This window comes from Balearica regulorum, unplaced genomic scaffold (assembly GCF_011004875.1).
Source record: "Balearica regulorum gibbericeps isolate bBalReg1 unplaced genomic scaffold, bBalReg1.pri S39, whole genome shotgun sequence".
NCBI classification, from domain to species: domain Eukaryota; kingdom Metazoa; phylum Chordata; class Aves; order Gruiformes; family Gruidae; genus Balearica; species Balearica regulorum.
The window spans coordinates 121832-139546 of NW_022679030.1; the positions used below are offsets into that span (position 1 = coordinate 121832).

General features: G+C 51.4%; 2 protein-coding genes and 1 non-coding gene across 3 annotated transcripts; 2 read left to right on the top strand and 1 right to left on the bottom strand.

Moving 5' to 3' along the window:
- Positions 1-3025: 3025 nt before the first annotated feature.
- On the bottom strand, positions 3026-4092 carry LOC142599684 (class II histocompatibility antigen, M alpha chain-like). The gene is made up of 4 exons (XM_075741417.1): positions 4089-4092; positions 3347-3628; positions 3154-3279; positions 3026-3048 (listed from the first exon to the last, which is right to left on the bottom strand). The coding sequence occupies exons 1-4, from the start codon at positions 4090-4092 to the stop codon at positions 3044-3046; spliced, it is 417 nt and encodes a 138-aa protein (XP_075597532.1). The 3' UTR covers positions 3026-3043.
- Positions 4093-13931: 9839 nt separating this feature from the next.
- On the top strand, positions 13932-16575 carry LOC142599685 (syncytin-2-like). The gene is given in 3 exon segments (XM_075741418.1): positions 13932-14009; positions 14334-14446; positions 15750-16575. Coding segments are annotated over 3 exon segments (1017 nt in total).
- A 684-nt stretch (positions 16576-17259) lies between these two features.
- Positions 17260-17368, top strand: TRNAL-CAA (transfer RNA leucine (anticodon CAA)). The gene is made up of 2 exons: positions 17260-17297; positions 17323-17368. It is a non-coding gene; the product is annotated as a tRNA-Leu (tRNA).
- Positions 17369-17715: the final 347 nt, after the last annotated feature.

The following is a 17715-nucleotide window of genomic DNA, read 5'->3' on the forward strand; positions in this document are numbered from 1 at the left end:
CCTGGGATTTTGTTTTGCTTGCTCCTGTTCTCAGCTTGGAAGAAACACCCCTGAGGTCTCACTCACCCCCGGTTTCAGTTTCCTGGAGCACTTGCCCATCTGTTTTGGCTTTGTGTGGGAAGAGTTTGGAATTGGGGGGGTGGCCCCCAAGTCCAACAGAGCCAACGCCAGCTGGCTGCAAGACGGACCCGCTGCTGGCCAAGGACGAGCACATCAGTGACAGTGGTAGCGCTTCTGGGATAACAGAGTTAAGAAGGGAAAGAAAAAAAAAGAAGCGGCAGCTTTTGCAGCCAGATTAAGATGTGAGAAACTCTGCAGACACCCAGGTCAGTGCAGAAGGAGGGGCAGGAGGTGCTGCAGGCGCAGGAGCAGAGATTCCCCTGCAGCCCGTGGTGAAGACCATGGTGAAGCAGGCTGTCCCCCTGCAGCCCATAGAGGGAGGATGATGGTGGAGCAGAGATTCCACCTGCAGCCCCTGGAGGACCCCACTCTGGAGCAGGTGGAGACACCTGAAGGAGGCTGTGACCCCGTGGGAAGCCCACTCTGGAGCAGACTCCTGGCAGGACCTGTGGCCCCATGGAGAGAGGAGCCCACGCCAGAGCAGGTTTGCTGGCAGGACTTGGGACCCCGTGGGGGACCCACGCTGGAGCAGTTGGTGAAGAACTGCAGCCCGTGGGAAGGACTCACGTTGGAGAAGTTGGTGGAGGACTGTCTGCCGTGGGAGGGACCCCACGCTGGAGCAGGGAGGAGTGTGAGGAGTCTTCCCCTGAGGAGGAAGGAGCAGCAGAGACAAGGGGTGATGACCTGACCACAGCCCCCATTCCCCGTCCCCCTGTGCTGCTGGGAGGGAGTAGGTAGAATTGGGGAGTGAAGTTGAGCCCGGGAAGAAGGGAGGGCTGGGGGGAGGTGTTTGAAGATTTGGGTTTATTTCTCATGGCTCTACTCTCTTTTGCTTGGTAAGAAATTAGATGACTTTTTTCCTCTAAGTTGAGTCTGTTTTGACCATGATGGTAATTGGTGAGTGATCTCTCCCTGTCCTCTCGACCCACCAGCCTTTCGTTACCCTTTTCTGCCCTGTCTAGTACAGGAGGGGGAGTGATGGAGCAGGTCTGGGGGGCACCTGGCCTCCAGCCAGGGTGAACCCACCCCAGCCGGACACCGCTTGTGCCCAGTGTCCCTTATGGCGGCATCTCTGTCACCAGGCACCGCATGTGCCTGGCCCTGCCTGCGCCTGGTGTCCCTCGTGCCTGACATTGCTTGTGCCTGGCATCGCTTGTGCCCAGTGTCCCTCGTGCCTGGCATCACTTGTGCCCAATGCACGTGTCACCGCTCCTACCAGGCCCCGCTCATGCCATGGGGGGTGTGTGTGTGGGGGGGTTGGGGGGGGTGTCCCCTCAGTGGGACACCACAGGTTCCCCTGTACAAAACCACCCAGTTGCCACGCAGCATCTTTATTGTTGGCACCACAGTGTCACCCCCAGAATGACGGTGACACGGGGGGGCCATTGGGGCCGGGAGGTCACGGTCCTGGGGGTCCTCAGATGCTGCCTGGGGAGCAAACGGGGTAGCAGAAGGGGTGACATGCCCCTTGGGGACAGGTGGCAGGGACGGGCTGGATGTGTCGTTACCTGCAGGGGAGTTGTCTCCGGGGAGGGCAGTGTAACCTGCAAGAGGGAGTAGAGGGGGTGAGGAGGCTCTGTGTCAACCCGGGCCACAGTCCCTGTAGAAGCGCCAGACGGGGCAGGTGAGGAGGACGGGCGCCCGGGCGTTGCCCGTCTTGGAGGGGATAATGTGGGCTTGGGGTGGTGCTGGAGCGGGGAGGGGGGACGGTCAGTGAGTCCCCTCCCCACCCATGAGATGTCCCCATGCGATGTCCCTGTGCAAGATCCCTCTGCAATGCTCCATGCAACATCCTCGTGAAACGTTCAATGCACCATCCACATGCAATGCTCCATGCAACACCCGCGTGCAACCCCCATGCAACATCCCCGTGCAACACCCCACCCCACCCCCTACGCCACGTCCCCGTGCAAAGCCCCTGTGCACGATGCCCCTGTGCAAAGCCCCCGTGCGCTGCAGGGCTCACTGCACCGCATCACTGTCTGGGCCCAGGAAGGTGCCTACGAGGGGGATGCGGGGGTGGGCAGGGTCCCCAGGGGTTGGATCCCCCCCAAACCCGCTGCACGCCCCTGTCCCCCCACATCCTACCTGCCCCCCAGCAGCTCAGCACCAGCCCCAGCACTCCCACCACCCACATGGGCCATGATGGGTGCCCGTGCATCCGGCACAGCGGGTGAGCTCCGGCCTCTCCCTGCAGCGCCCGACCTTCATTCACACCACCGGCCCGCTCCCTCCTCGTCCTCCTCCTCCTCCTCCTGCTCCTCCTCAGGGCTTATCCCCAGGGATTTGGCCCCAGCACCCCACATCACCAGCGATGGGCAGCACAGGGCTTCGCCCCAAGGGGACTGTGCCCCAGGGCTGGGCTTGGCACCGCGGGAATCCCCCCTGTCCCTTCCCAGTGGAGAAACTGAGGCACACCTCTTGGGTGTGGCTCTCTGGGCAGTGCAATCCTGCTGCACCCCAATATCAGACAGCGGAGAAGCCACCACCACGTCCTCCCTGTGGCCAGCTGCTGCCTTTGGCAGCAACCTCCACCCTTTGGCAGTGGGGAAACTGAGGCACGCCTCTGGGGAATGGCTCTTTGGGGATGGGGTATGAACCAGCCCAACCCCAATATTAGGCAGCGGAGAAGTCATGGCTGCAGCCATCTCCCGGCCTTCCCCAGTGGGGAAACTGAGGCACGCTCCTCTGGGATGGCTCTTTGGGGGGCGTGATGCAGCTGAACCTCAATATCAGACAGTGGAGAAGCCAGCACTGCACGGTGTGGGGGACAGGCGAGGACACGGGGTGCAGCCACAGACGAGGAGTTTAATTGCTGGGGGGTTGGGGCGGGGCAGGAGGGAGCTTATTCCCACCTTCCCCCTCCCCCCCCACCATCTCCACTACTGCAACGAGCGGCGCCGGTCTCTGCACCGTCCTGTGCTCAACCTGGGTGGGGGACACAAGAGGGGATTTGGTGACAGTTGCCTCCTCACCCCCTCCCTCATCACACCCCTCCCTCAGCGGGGGGACACCCCGGCATCGGGACCGTACCGTGGGCTCTCCGGCGTGCCGCCAGGATCATGGCGATGCCGAGCAGCCCCAGGAGGATGCCCAGAGCCATGGCAGCACCGCACAGCGCCATCTCCAGCACCTCGGAGGGGTTGGGGGTTTGGGGCACTAAGGGGAGACACGCGGGGGGTCACTGGTGTCTCCCCAGCAGCCCCGTCCCCGTCCCCATGCTCACCCCAGTAGGCAATGACGGAGGAGTTGTCCCCTTCATGGGTGACCATGCAGGTGTAGACATCACTAGCGCTGGGCGTCACCGGCAGGTAGGAGAATCGGACAAAGGCCAGGTTGGCCGTGGGGGTGTAGTGGGTGTGGGTGACCTCTTGGGTGACAGGGACCCCATCCAGCTGCCAACTGATCTCCACTGCTGGCGGGAAGACGTTTCCCACCAGACACACCAGCGTGTTGGGTTCACCCAACACCAGCGGTCGCACCAGGAAGACGTCGGCCACTGGGACACCTGCAGTGGGCGAGAGGGGATGGGGTGGGATAGAATCCATCAAAGGACCATTTTGGGTGGGAAGGGACCTCTGAAGGTCATCTCCTCCCTCAGCAGGGGCATCTTCAACCAGCTCCTGTTGCTCACAGCCCCGTCCAGACTGACCTGGAGTGCTTCCAGGTGTCACCGCAAGCCGGGAATCAACCTCGGAACACCAATGTAGTGTTAAAAGGCAGGCATTCTTTATTGCAGCGCTGGATGCACGGGGGATAGCTCCACCCAACGTGCATGCCAGGTGATCACCAACACACAGGTTATGTAGGATGAAAACATACATATTCATCATCTTTCTCAGAAAAGGCAGTCCTATGAGAATCCTTTCTTAGAATCCATTTCCATATTCTCCTCCCCATCACACATGCTCAGTGATTGGAGTCGGTGGTCCTCAAGGGGTCTCTGGTGGTGGTCAGTGGTCTCGCACCCATGTCCGCTGGGTGTCCCTCTTCGTGCAGGCACGCGCAGTACCCTTGTTGTAGGTTCACCTGTCCATAGCAACTCCCTTAATAAGATTAAGATCTCCAAACCTATTGTTCAGTTCGGTAGGGACTGTACATGGAACGCAGCAGCAGTGTACCTTGCCATGGTCAGTTAGCTTCATTACCTATTACCTTGGTTACAAACTAATTATCTCAACCTGATTCTATAGTTTCTGTTTCACGACCCCTATCCCACAGTTACACTTCCCCGCTTTGGAAGTTTTGAAATAATAACTTTTCAATACTTCCACTCATATTTTCCTATCCTAGACACGTTACAGATATTCTCAAACTTGTAACCATAGCATCTATACCCCAGTGTGTCTGCTCATGTTTCTCTTTTGCAAGTTCTAACATAACTTGTGGAGTTACTATTGCCTTATTTTCTGGTGTTACCCACCATCCTTCCATATTCTGAGATGCCTTTAAGTGCTCTGCCAATTGTTCACCTAGTTTACTGAATCTTGCTTTTAAATTTGGAATTTTCATCTGTTTTACTGGTACTAGTGCAAGGACACCTTGTTCAGCAGCCTCCTTTGCAGTTTTATCCGCCAATCGATTACCTATATTTATAGCCGTCTGACCAAATTGATGTGCCTTGCAATGCATTATGGCCACTTCCTTCGGCTCCTGCACATCTTGTAGGAGTTGAAGAACTTCCTCCTTATGTCTTATTGGTGATCCTTGGGCTGATAACAGTCCTCTCTCTTTCCAGATAGCTCCATGAGCATGGATCACACCAAATGCATATTTGGAATCCGTCCATATGTTTACCCTTTTCCCTTCTGCCATCCGTAAAGCCTGCTTTAGCGCCACCAGTTCTGCTTTCTGCGCTGATGTATTGGCAGGTACCGTCCCTGATTCCAATATCTTGGTGGCGGTGACAACAGCATACCCGGCTATTCGCCTTCCTTCTTGCACGAAACTGCTTCCATCCGCAAACAGTTCCAGATGAGGATCCTTCAAAGGTTTGTTCTTCAGGTCTGGTCTGCTGGAATAAACTTGTTCAATGGTCAGCAGGCAACCATGTTCCAATTTCTCGGTAGGATTTTCTGTTGACAGGAACATTGCCAGATTTACAGTTGCTGTGGTTTTTAATTCCACATCATCTTATTCCAATAGGACAACCTGGTCTTTCAACATTCTGCTAGGGGATAGCCAGTGACCCCCCTTTTGTTCTAAGACAGTTATTACCATATGCGGTACATATACCACTCTCTTTTGGCCCATAGTCAATTTTCCAGCTTCCTGAATCAGCAGCACCGTTGCTGCCACGGCACACAAACATCCCCGCCATCCTTTACTCACGGTGTCAAGTTGTTTGGAGAAGCACCCCACCGGCCGCTTCCAGGATCCCAGCCGTTGCGCCAGCACTCCAAGGGCCAGATGTTGCCTTTCGTGCACAAACAGCTCAAAAGGTCTGGTTAGATCAGGGGCCATCATTAATGCCTTTTTGAGTTCTTTAAATGATTAGTGGCATTCAGGTGTCCAAATCAAGTATCGGTCTTTGGATTCCTTCAGGGCTTCATATAGGGGTTTCACATACAGTCCATAATTTAGAATCCAGAGTCAACACCACCCAATTATTCCCAGAAAGGCTCTCAGTTCCTTTGGACTGCTAGGTTCGGGGATCTGACAAATGGCTTCTTTTCTTTCCCTTCCCAATTGTCTCTGTCCTTGAGATGTCTCAAATCCCAAATAAATCACTGCTTCTTTCCCCATCTGGGCCTTGTTTCTAGAAACTCTATATCCTCCTTGGCCCAGGAAATGCAATAAACTGATGGTCATTTTAAAACATGTTTCTTTGCTTCCTGCTGCTATCAGGATGTCATCCACATACTGTAATAATATCCCTTCTCCTTGATTCTGTTTCTTCCACATTTCTAACTCTTTTGCCAATTGATTTCCAAATATTGTAGGGCTATTTTTAAATTCCTGTGGAAGCACAGTCCACGTTAGTTACGTTTTTCGTCCGGTAGCAGGACTTTCCCATTCAAAAGCAAATATGCTTTGACTTTTTGTATCCAGAGGTATGCAGAAGTAGGCCTCCTTTAAATCCAGTACAGTAAACCATTTATGTTCCTCCTTCAAAGAGGTCAGGAAAGTGTATGGATTGGCCACTACTGGGTGTATATCTCGAACTATTTGATCTACGGCCCTTAAATCCTGAACTAATCAGTATTCCTTACCTCCTGATTTCCTTACTGGTAATATAGGGGTATTGTATTCTGATTCACATTCTACTAACAGCCCATATTCTAAAACTTTTATGGTTAATTCCTCTCATCCCTTTCGAGCCTCCCACTTAATAGGATACTGTTTTTGTCTTACCGGCTTGGCCCCAGGTTTTAAAGTCACCTTTGCCGGTTCTGCCAGTTTGGATCGTGCCGGAACTTCACTTGCCCATACCAAAGGGGTTACTGCATTGTCCACCTCTTCTGGAATCTGTTCCTCCTTGGAGGACTCCTGTAACATAAACACTCTCGCCTCTATGGCTTTCAATTCTGGTATTAGTAATCTGATTTCTCCATCTTTAAAAATAATTTGTGCATCTAATTTGCTTAATAAATCTCGTCCCAATAAGGGCAACGGACATTCGGGCATGTACAAAAATTGACCCGCTGTTTTCCCAGCTTCAATTTTTAACAGTTTCAAGAAAGGCTAGTTCTCTTTTCGCCCTGTCGCACCAACACCCTCTGCTGATTTATGGTTGAGTTTCGCTTTACACGTATTCAATACCGAATATGTAGCCCCCGTATCTACTAAAAACTCCGTTTCTTCATTCCCTAGCTTTAATGTAACCAGGGCCTCAGCTAGGGTTGATTCCCCTGGTCCCCTTCATGATTCATTATCCAAAGTCATCAATTTAACAGCCTGGAGTGTTGGACCTAATCTTCCAGCTTTAGGGCAGTCTCTTCTCCAATGCCCAGGTTATTGCAAGCATTTTACGTAAGTCTCTGGACTCAGCCCCTTCCAATTTTCGGAGCTTTTTCCTGATGTCTGGGGCTGATTGTCCCATAAATATAGAGGCCAATTGTATAGCTTCCTCCGGTTTTTCTGGTTCCAAATTACTGTAGTTTCTAGCAGTCACCTTCAGTCTTTCCATAAAGGCTGAAGGGGACTCATTTCATTCTTGTCTCACTTCATCAAGTTTAGACCCATTAATTGCCTTTGGCATTGCATGTCTAGCACCAAATAAAATCCACTTCTGAGATCTAGTCAGCATCCCTCTGGGTCCCGGCTGATTAGGGTCCCACTCAGGATTTGTGGATGGAAAATTCTGGTCCACTGTCCCTTGTATAATCCCATTTGCATGAGCTCCTTCCACTTGTTTTCTGGCCGTATTTAATACCATTTTCTTTTCAGTGTCTTCCAACAAAGTATCCAATATTACTTGCAAATCCTCCCAATCGGGGTTTTGGGTTCTGATCATTGTTTCTACTACTTTGGCAACCCTTTCGGGATCATCCCGATAAGTGCCCGCAGTTTCTTTCCATGCTCTTAAATCAGTTATTGAGAAGGGAACTTTTACCATTACCGGACCCTCATTGCCAACTGCCTGTCAAAGAGGGGCCTGGAGGGGAGTTAATCCGTCTCCTCCCCCTCTTCCCCTTGTCCTCCCAGCAACCGGGCTGAATCCTTCTGCCTCCCCTTCTACAGGAGGGGTGGAAGCATTATTAACCTCCAGATTTTGATCCCCCTGATCATTTCCTAGCCTTCTACGAGGTGCAACCAATAATTCAACATCATCGTCTTCAAATTCACATGTAAAACACCGTTTACCAATATCACAAGCTGAGCAAACTTTTTTCAAGTTTTTATCAGGTTCCTGCCCATTTAATGCCATTACCGCAGAACTAGGTGAAACCAATTCACATTGCCTTTGCCATTCCGGATGATTTCGCAGTGTGAAAAACAAATCCACATGTGCCATTTCATTCCATTTACCTTCCCTCTTACAAAATAGCACCAATCACAAAATTGCGTTATACTGCAATGTCCCATTTTCCAGCCACTTTTCCCCATCTCTAAAGTACACAGTGGCCACCAGTGATTACAATATTCAATCTATTCTTTCCGAGTCAAAGGATCAATTCTTCCCAGATCTTTCCAATGTTCCAAAATACATCCCAGGGGTGTTTTTCGCGGGATTGGTTTCTTACTCAGAAAAGTACCCATCTCCCAGGGACTTAGTGGTTGGGATTGTGCACTATCACAAGCACTAGTCGGAGGGACCCCAACTCGCATTGGAGCTCCCTCGGGGATTTCTCTCGGTGCGGGCCTGTCCCGCCACGGTGGTAAGAGAAATCTCAACCTTGGAGGCTTCCCCTCCCCTGTGGGCCCTGCTCCACAGGCTTTTGCCTAGCAGAGACTTTTACCTGAGACGTCTCCCTAGCCCAACTCTGCACAGCTTTCACCGCACCTTACGAGCACCGTGCTCTTGGTGCGGGCCTGTCCTGCCACAATGGTAAGAGCCACGGGGCTCCTTGAATAAGGCCTTCAACTTGTGCTCTTGGTGCGGGCCTGTCCTGCCACGATGGTAAGAGCAAATATTCAAAAAACCAAATATTTAAGTCAAATAAATATGCCTTTACCTCTCCCAGGGGTCTTGCTCAAAGCTCTTCGGTCTGGGGATCGGAGGTTCTCCCAGAGAATTCCCCAGTGCCGGCTGGAGGTCCTGCGATCCCACGGATCCGTCGAGGTTCAAAAGCAGGGTCCCATCTGGGTCGCCAGAAACTGTCACCGAAATCCGGGAATCAACCTCGGAACACCAATGTAGTGTTAAAAGGCAGGCATTCTTTATTGCAGCCCTGGATGCACAGGGGATAGCTCCACCCAACGTGCATGCCAGGTGATCACCAACACACAGGTTATGTAGGATCAAAACATACATATTCCTCGTTTTTCTCAGAAAAGGCAGTCCTATGAGAATCATTTCTTAGAATCCATTTCCATATTCTCCTCCCCGTCACGCATGCTCAGTGATTGGAGTCACTGGTCCTCAAGGGGTCTCTGGTGGTGGTCAGTGGTCTTGCACCCATGTCCGCTGGGTGACTCTCTTCTTGCGGGCATGCGCAGTACCCTTGCTGTGGGTGCACCTGTCCATAACGACTTCATAAGATTAATATCTCCAAACCTATTGTTCAGTTTGGTAGGGACTGTACATGGGATGCAGCAGCATTGTACCTTGCCATGGTCATTTAGCTTCATTACCTATTACCTTGGTTACAAACTAATTATCTCAACCTGATTCTATAGTTTCAGTTTCACAGCTGTCGTGGTTTTACCCCAGCCAGCAGCTGAGTACCACGCAGCCGCTCGTTCACTCCCCCCCCATCAGGATGGGAAAGAGAATTGGAAGAGTTAAAGTGAGAAAACTCGTGGGTTGAGATAAAGACAGTTTAATAGGTAAAGCAAAAGCCACGCGCACAAGCAAAGCAAAGCAAGGAATTCATTCACCACTTCCCATGGGCAGGCAGGTGTTCAGCCATCTCCAGGAAAGCAGGGCTCTATCACGCGTAACGGTTACTTGGGAAGACAAACGCCATTGCTCTGAATGCCGCCGCCCCCCCCTCCTCTTCCTCCAAGCTCCTTATAAACTGAGCATGATGTCATATGGTATGGAATACCCCTTTGGTCAGTTTGGGTCACCTGTCCTGTCTGTGTCTCCTCCCAACTTCTTGTGCATCCCCAGCCATCCCGCTGGCAGGGCAGTGCAAGAAGCAGAAAAGGCCTTGGCCTCGTGTAAACACTGCTCAACAATAAGTCCATAGAACAAAAACATCTCTATATTATCAATGCTGTCTCCACCACAAATCCAAAACGTATCCCCACACTAGCTACTACGAAGAAAAATCAATCCTCTCAGCTGAAACCAGGACAACAGCCCCTATCCTACGGTTACAAGTCCACGTGGGAGCAGGACACCTCAAAGCGCCTGTGGCCATGAAGAAGTCCAGAGCAGAGCCCCTGCCCTGCTGCAGACACTCCCCACTCTCCTCTCCCCCATCCCGCAGCAGCACATGTCCCTCTCTGTCCTGCCCAAGCCCACCCTGCCCAGACACAGCACCATGGCCTTCAAGAAAGCTTTGGGGGTGACCATGGAGTCTGGCCGTGCTGGTTCCTGGGGGCTTTTTGTCCTGATTCCTGCCTGCCCGGGAAGGCCATTTGCAGCCAGCGCAGTCGGAGCAGTGCTTGGAGCAGGAGCCTGGGGGCAGCTCCCTGCAGGATGAGCACGGGCAGTGGGGGTTGGAGGCGGGGGGCACTCACAACTCAGGCACCCCCTTCTCTTCCTTCTGGGCACTCCCAAACTTTGCCAGCACCCCCTGTCCCCAGGATGCCCCTGCTCTCTCAGCATCCTTCTCCACCACACAATCCTGTTGGGAGCAAGACTGATTTGTCTTTCCCTGATCCCCTTCCTCGCTGGGCACTCGGGACAGGCGGCTGCGGCTCGTTGCTGTTTCTGGGGATGGGGCTGAGTGTGCGAAAGCATCTTGGTAACCGAGTGGCTTTAGGTGCAGCAGCAGAGGAACCTTCTGAGTGCAGAAAGCATTTCCCAACCTGGGGCTCTTTCAGGGGGATATTTAGCAATATTGATGGCTGTGGCTGCTGCTGCTGTGGGGTTTGGTGCTGCAGTGGGGACTGTGGGATGGGATAGGTGGGATGGGATGGGATGGGATGGGATGGGATGGGAGGGTGCTGGGAGCAGGGGCTGGGGGTGGCCAAGCCTGGCAGGGCGCAGGAAGGGGTGAGGGACACACAAGAACCGGGGGGCTGTGGCTGTGGGAACCAAGAACAAAGCAGAGGCCAGGCAGCCCCGCTTGTCGGAGCCGGTACCGAAGGTTGGAGCCGCTCCCGGTGATGCCACATCCCTGTAGGTGGAGGGTGGAGGATGGCCGGGGCTGGGGACGAGATCCCCCTGCTGCACTGACCTGGGGGGTTTGTGGGCCATCCTTCTGCTCCCCCTGCCCTCTTTTGAAGGTGGCCTCTGGTAGACAGCGGGTGAGACATAAGGCACAGTTTGGCCCCTTTCGGGGTCCAGACGAGCCCGCAGCCCCAATGTGAGTGGGGCCGTGCGAGGACCGCTGAGGGAGGTTTGAGGCCAGGCAGCCCTTTTGGGGCTGGCACCTTTGGCCTGGGAGCAGGGGCTGGATGCTGACAGTTTGGAGGCTGGACGAGCGAGAGTGACAGTAAGCCATGCTCGGACTTTAGGTGTCTAGCCAAGCGCGCAGCCCCAGGTTTGGCCCTGGTGGGACCCCATGTCTCCCTGTGTCCCCCCGTAGATGACGGCACCATCCCAGTTTGGCCAAGTCTGGCTCTGATGGGAGCTCATGTCACCACATGGTTGAGAGTGCCATCCCAGCATGGCCCAGTCCTGCCCTGGTGGGACCCCCACACCACGCCATGTCCCCATCCAGGTGTCAGTGCCATCCCACTTTGTCCCAGTCAGTTACTGGTTCTTCACCTCCCAGTGTCCCAACACTTTTTTTTCTTTCTTTTTTTACAGTTTTGCCCCTTTTTCGCACCGTTTCTGCCCATTAAAGCTCATGGAGGTGACATAGGCAGTGGCACTGTGTCCTGTCGGGGGTGGCACTTGGGGACACTTGGGGGGGGGGGGCGTGGTGGATGTCCCGCAAAAAGGAGGGGAGGGTCCTGCGGGCGGGCAGGAGGACCCGGGGGGGGCGCCCGCTGCCGTTGCCATGGTCACCCGTTGCCACGGCGACCCCGCAGAGAGAGGCTGGAGTGCCATCCCCTTGGCAACGCTCGTCCCACCCCCCCCACGCACCGCCATTGGCTGCCGTGCTCCCGCCTTACGTGCGCTGATTGGCTGGTGCAGAAGCGGAAGTAAGAGGAGGGGGCCCTGAGCTGGGAGGCGGCCCCAGAGCAGTGCAGGGCCTGAAGTGGGAGCTGGGCTGAGCCTGGGAAAGGGCCTGAGCCTGGAAGGGCACCTCAGCTGGGCCAGGTCCTGAGTGAAACTGGTCTGGAGCCTTGGACTGGTGTGGGATGTTAAGTGGTAGAGAGTCTGGGCTGGGCCTGGGCTGGGCCTAGAGGCCTGGGCTGAGTTGTGACTTGAAGTGGTGCAGAGCCCTAAACTGGAACAGCTGTCAGCTGGGCTGAGACCTGAACTGGGCCAGGAGCTGAGCTGGGACTGCTGAGAAACTCTTTTACCAAACAAGGATTAGCTTTGAATGTAACAAGGCCTATGAGTAATTAACGTGTATGGAGAAGATATCCTACCCTTGAGAACAGAAACCTCCTGGCAGGATTGCCCAGACAGGGTTGATCAGGAAGAACAGCTTGGCCGGACAACACCTGATCTAACCTGGTTTACCGTTTTAGACCTGAAGGATGCCTTCTTTTGCCTCCCTCTCCGTAAAGCCAGCCAGAAAATATTTGCATTCGAATGGGAAAATCCTAAAAGCGGTCGTAAAACTCAGCTTACTTGGATGGTGTTACCACAAGGGTTCAAAAACAGCCCTACTATATTTGGTAATCAACTCGCAAAAGATCTTGAGTCTTGGGAAGCCCTGCCTGAGGAAGGGAAACTGTTGCAATATGTGGATGACATCCTGATTGCCACCAAGGCAAAGGACGCTTGTATGACCTGGACGGTGAGTCTGTTAAATTTTGGGGGGCTCCAGGGATACCGGGTATCCAAGAAAAAGGCCCAAGTAATGCAGCGCAAAGTGATTTATCTGGGCTATGAAATTAGTGCTGGACAAAGGACTTTGGGACAGGCCCGAAAAGAGACAATATGCCAAACCCCGAGACCACAAACAGTGAAAGAGTTACGAACTTTCCTGGGGATGACTGGGTGGTGCCGACTATGGATCTATAATTATGGACTGCTTGTTAAACCCCTGTACGCACTAACAACCACTGAGCAGAAACCCCTTAAATGAAGCAAAGAGACCATACAGGCCTTTGAGCTGCTAAAGAAGGCCCTGATGTCGGCCCCAGCCTTAGGACTCCCAGATGTGAATAAACCATTTTTCCTTTTTTCCCACGAGAAGCAGGGGATTGCCCTAGGAATATTAGCGCAAGATCTGGGCCCGTATCGACGAGCAGTTGCCTACTTTTCCAAACAATTGGATGCAACTGCAGAGGGCTGGCCTGGATGCTTGCGAGCGGTTGCGGCTGTAGTACTAAACATCCAGGAAGCCCGAAAATTCACCCTGGGCCAGAAAATGACTGTGTTAGTGTCCCATACAGTATCTGCAGTACTGGAAGCGAAAGGTGGACGCTGGCTTTCCCCACAAAGATTCTTGAAATAGCAGGCTATAATGGTAGAACAAGATGTGGAGATTGTAGTCACTAACATTGTCAATCCAGCCTCTTTCCTCAGTGGAAACACAGGAGAACCAGTGCATCGAGACTGTCTGGAGACCATCGAGGCAACGTATTCGAGCCGCTCGGACCTGAGAGACAGTCCTATAGAAAACACGGAAAACTGGTTCACGGATGGAAGCAGCTATGTCCTAAGCGGTAAAAGACATGCCGGATATACCATTACCACCAGCCAGGAAGTAACAGAGTCAGGGCCCTTGCCCATGAATACCTCTGCGCAGAAGGCAGAAATAATTGCTCTGACCCGTGCCTTGGAATTGGCCCAAGGCAAAGCTGTAAATATCTATACAGACTCGAAATATGCCTTTGGAGTCGTGCATGCGCATGGAGCAATTTGGAGGGAGAGAGAATTACTGAATTCACAAGGCAAAAACATCAAGCATGCGGAGGAGATCCTGAAGCTGTTGGAGGCAGTCTAACTCCCTGAGAAAGTGGCAATCATGCACATGAAGGCGCATCAGAAAGTGAACTCGGAGTTGGAAAGAGGAAACGAGCTGGCGGACAGAGAGGCAAAACAGGTAGCCAAAATAAAAGTAAAAACAGAAGGGGCTTTGGTCTCTGACGGACAAATCTCCCTAGAAGGTAAGCCAGAATATACCAAGGAGGATCAGAAGCTAATCACAGATCTAGAAGGGTCATATAATAAAGAGGGGCGGGCTCTCACCCCACAAGGGAAACTAATCATTCCCTCCTATCTAACATGGTCTCTGATAAGGGAAGAACATAGGAAGAGGCATTGAGGGGCAGAGGCCCTATATAAACACCTAATTAGAGAGATGGTAGCTAGAAATTTATACGCCACTGTGAGACAAGTGACTCAACAGTGCGATCTTTGCCTCCAGACTAATCCCAAGTCAAATCCCATTGCCAAACCGGAAATGGGCCAAATTGGGAAAGGCAACGGGCCTGGGCAACAATGGCAGATTGATTTTTCGGAACTCCCGAGAAAAGAGGGGTATTGATATTTATTGGTATTAACTGATACCTTTTCAGGTTGGCCAGAAGCATTTCCTACCAGGACAGCCAAGGCTCGGGAGGTAACCAGAACATTAATACAAGAAATAATACCACGCTTTGGGGTTCCAGCAACCATATCTTCTCATAGAGGACCACATTTCATTTCAAAAATAGTACAACAAATTAGCCGCCATTTGGGTGTAGATTGGCAGCTTCATACCCCATATCGCCCTCAGTCAAGTGGCCAAATAGAAAAAATGAACCACTTAATTAAACAGCAAATTGTGAAATTGGGACAGGCAACTAACTTGGCCTGGCCTCAGTCTCTTCCTTTGGCTCTCTTGCGCATATGAACCAGGCCAAGAGCAAAAGAGGGGCTGAGCCCTTTTGAAATTTTGTATGGACGACCCTATGGAATACAGAAGGGGATGTCCACACAAGCGGGGGATGAAATCATGACCTCCTACCTGGTGGCATTAGGCAAACAACTCAGCAAAATTGAGAAACACGTGGTTGGGACTCGAAGTAGGGGTTTGGATAGGCCTGTACATAACATACAACCTGGAGACTCTGTATATGTTAAGTCTCTTGCAGAGAAAACCCTGGAGCCACAGTGGGAGGGACCGTTTCAAGGGCTCCTTACTTCTTTTACTGCAATCAAGATTAAAGAACAGAACGCCTGGGTCCATCACTCCAGAGTGAAGAAATCTTGCAAAACCCCATGGAGGGTAAAACAGGTGCAACCTGGAAATTATATTTTTCACGTTCTTAACTCCAGAATATGGATGGGATGACAACTTGTTCATACAGTTTACCCATAACGTAACAAATACATTAAATCTGTCTAATTGCTGGGTGTGCACTGCTCTCCCCAGAAATGATGGAGGCGAAACGAAGTTCCCTTTCTTTGGGATACCGGTGTCTTATGATAATTGGAGCTGGCCATATGATAATTTAGTTACATCCTCCTTGCCTACGGGAGAAAGTATAACCTGGAGAGTGGGAGGGTCTTGTGCAGATGGTCAACAAGAGGTTAAGCTCCCTACTGGAGAATCTATATGTTGGGGTTATGAATCCCCATTGCCGAAAAAAACCGTAACAGACTTATAATATTCTTGCGGACCTCATGTTGCCCACCCTGTAAAATTTGACTTACAAGTTCTAGGAAAACCGATTTTTATAGAACGATTAAATAAAACTGCTCCAAAGGTTGGAAACTTTAATTTTAATCTGAGCACTATTAATGGAACTAAGTGTACTCGACAAAGCGATAACTCTTCAGAGTGTCCTCTCACAATTAGAACAGGACTGCAGCTTAATTACACATATGACTGTGTACCCGATGGATTATGGTGGTTATGTGGAGACAGTCAGGCCAGGAAGTTCCTACCTCATTATTGGGATGGAACTTGTACTTTAGGATATGTAATTCCCCAAGAGTCCATATTCAATCACTCTTATCCACCTCCAGGAATAATTAGAACTCACTGGAGAAAAACACATCGTGTTCCATCGAATCCCCTCGTAGAAAAGCCTTCAAGCTTTCACAGTTTTGTAAGATGGCTATTCCCCCCACTTGGCGTTAATGAATTAAAAAAGGCCATAGTAAATATCTCGGCCACAATAGAAAAGCTCGAAAACCTGACGATGGATGCCCTTTAGGGACTCCAGACAGAAGTATCATCCTTAAGCAAGGTAATATTACAAAACCGCATGGCCCTGGACCTTCTGACCGCGAAAGATGGGGGAGTGTGCATACTAATAAATCAAACCTGCTGTTCCTATATAGACCAGGAGAAACGAGTTGAGACAGACTTAGAAGCTATCTGGGAGCAGACTAGAATTCTTCGCGAAGTGACTAAAGATGATACTTCGTGGGAGTTCTCTGAGTTATGGAACAAGTTAACATCTTGGTTGCCAAATTTATCATGGTTAAGGCAATTGTTTGTTGTGACAATTATGATTATAACGCTGGCTCTAGTATTGTGTGTGACAATTCGGTGCGCTTTATGGTGTTGTCAGCACACAGGTGATTCTTACAGTAAGTGGAAGAAAAATCAATTACGGAGGAAGCTAGAATCCAATAAATACTTTGAAAAGATGTTAGATAAGGAACAGCTATATTAAAAACAGAGTATTAAATTAGGGGCAGTAAAAGAATTTACTGATTTTCTAGAAAAGGGGGAGAATGAGACGGGGAACTGGGAACTGTGAATTGCGTTTCTACTGACTAGCTTGCAATTGTATAGCACGAAGGGGTTAACCGAACGGAATTTGTGGTGTGAGGGCTTACACAAATCAAGCGAAGCAAGAAGCTCCATGGACCTTGTCAAGGATGACTCCTGATAACAACTAAAAGTCTCTCTCAAGAGACCGGCTGAAACCAACCTTGCGATTTGGACAAGAATCAAGGAGTAACTGAGTCTGCGCAAGAACAAGAGGTTACTTGCGGTGATGAAGAAGAGCCATCAGCCTTCATCTTTATGACCCCCCACGACCACCACCAGGAGGTACTGCGCAAGCGCAGGGAGGAGGAGTTATGGAAATAATTCCTTGAGATTAATTTTAATACGACGCGGGGACAGGTTATGAATATGTATAGGCATGTTTTGTAATCTTATGAATATGTAATCACTACACTGTATAAAACTAAAACAAAGTAGCAACGTAGCACGCACGATTTTGGTGGGATGACCCCCGTGCTGCCCAGCGCTGAATAAACATACCTACTTTACAATTTTCCCAGTTGTGGAGTCTGATTTTCCGCACGTCACGTTGAGGATGAGGAGGGCAAGGGAAGTGTTTGACAGTGTCAGGATGGCCGAGTGGTCTAAGGCGCCAGACTCAAGGCTCTGCTTTCCCTGCCCCGGGGTTTTCTGGTCTCCGAATGGAGGCGTGGGTTCAAATCCCACTTCTGACACACCTTTTCCTTCGAAAAACCTTAATTTTTTTAGAATTGTTTTTAAAAAATTGCCCCCATCATCCCCACACCTGAGTTAAGGAAACGCCGATTCTTCTCCTCCCCGCAAAAAACCCCAACCCAAAGTTGCTCCTGTGACCGTCTCTACCGTTCGCCGCTTGCAAAGTGCAGCCACGCGTGGAGAAAAAGCACGGGAAGCGGAGGGGGAAGGGAGGGGAAGCGGGCTGGACGCTGCCCCGCGGGTCCCTCGGTTGTGGGGAGAGGCGGGGGCAGTGCAGCCGCCCCCTCCATGGGGGTCCCGTGGAGCGGACACATGTGGGGCTGCGGCAGTACCGTGTTATCACCGC

Excerpts from the sequence above, each read along its gene's own strand:
- LOC142599684 (XM_075741417.1), bottom strand. Across the intron at positions 3,280-3,346 it reads CTCCGTCATTGCCTACTGGG|TGCCCCAAACCCCCAACCCC; the intron begins GTGAGCATGGGG and ends GTCTCCCCTTAG.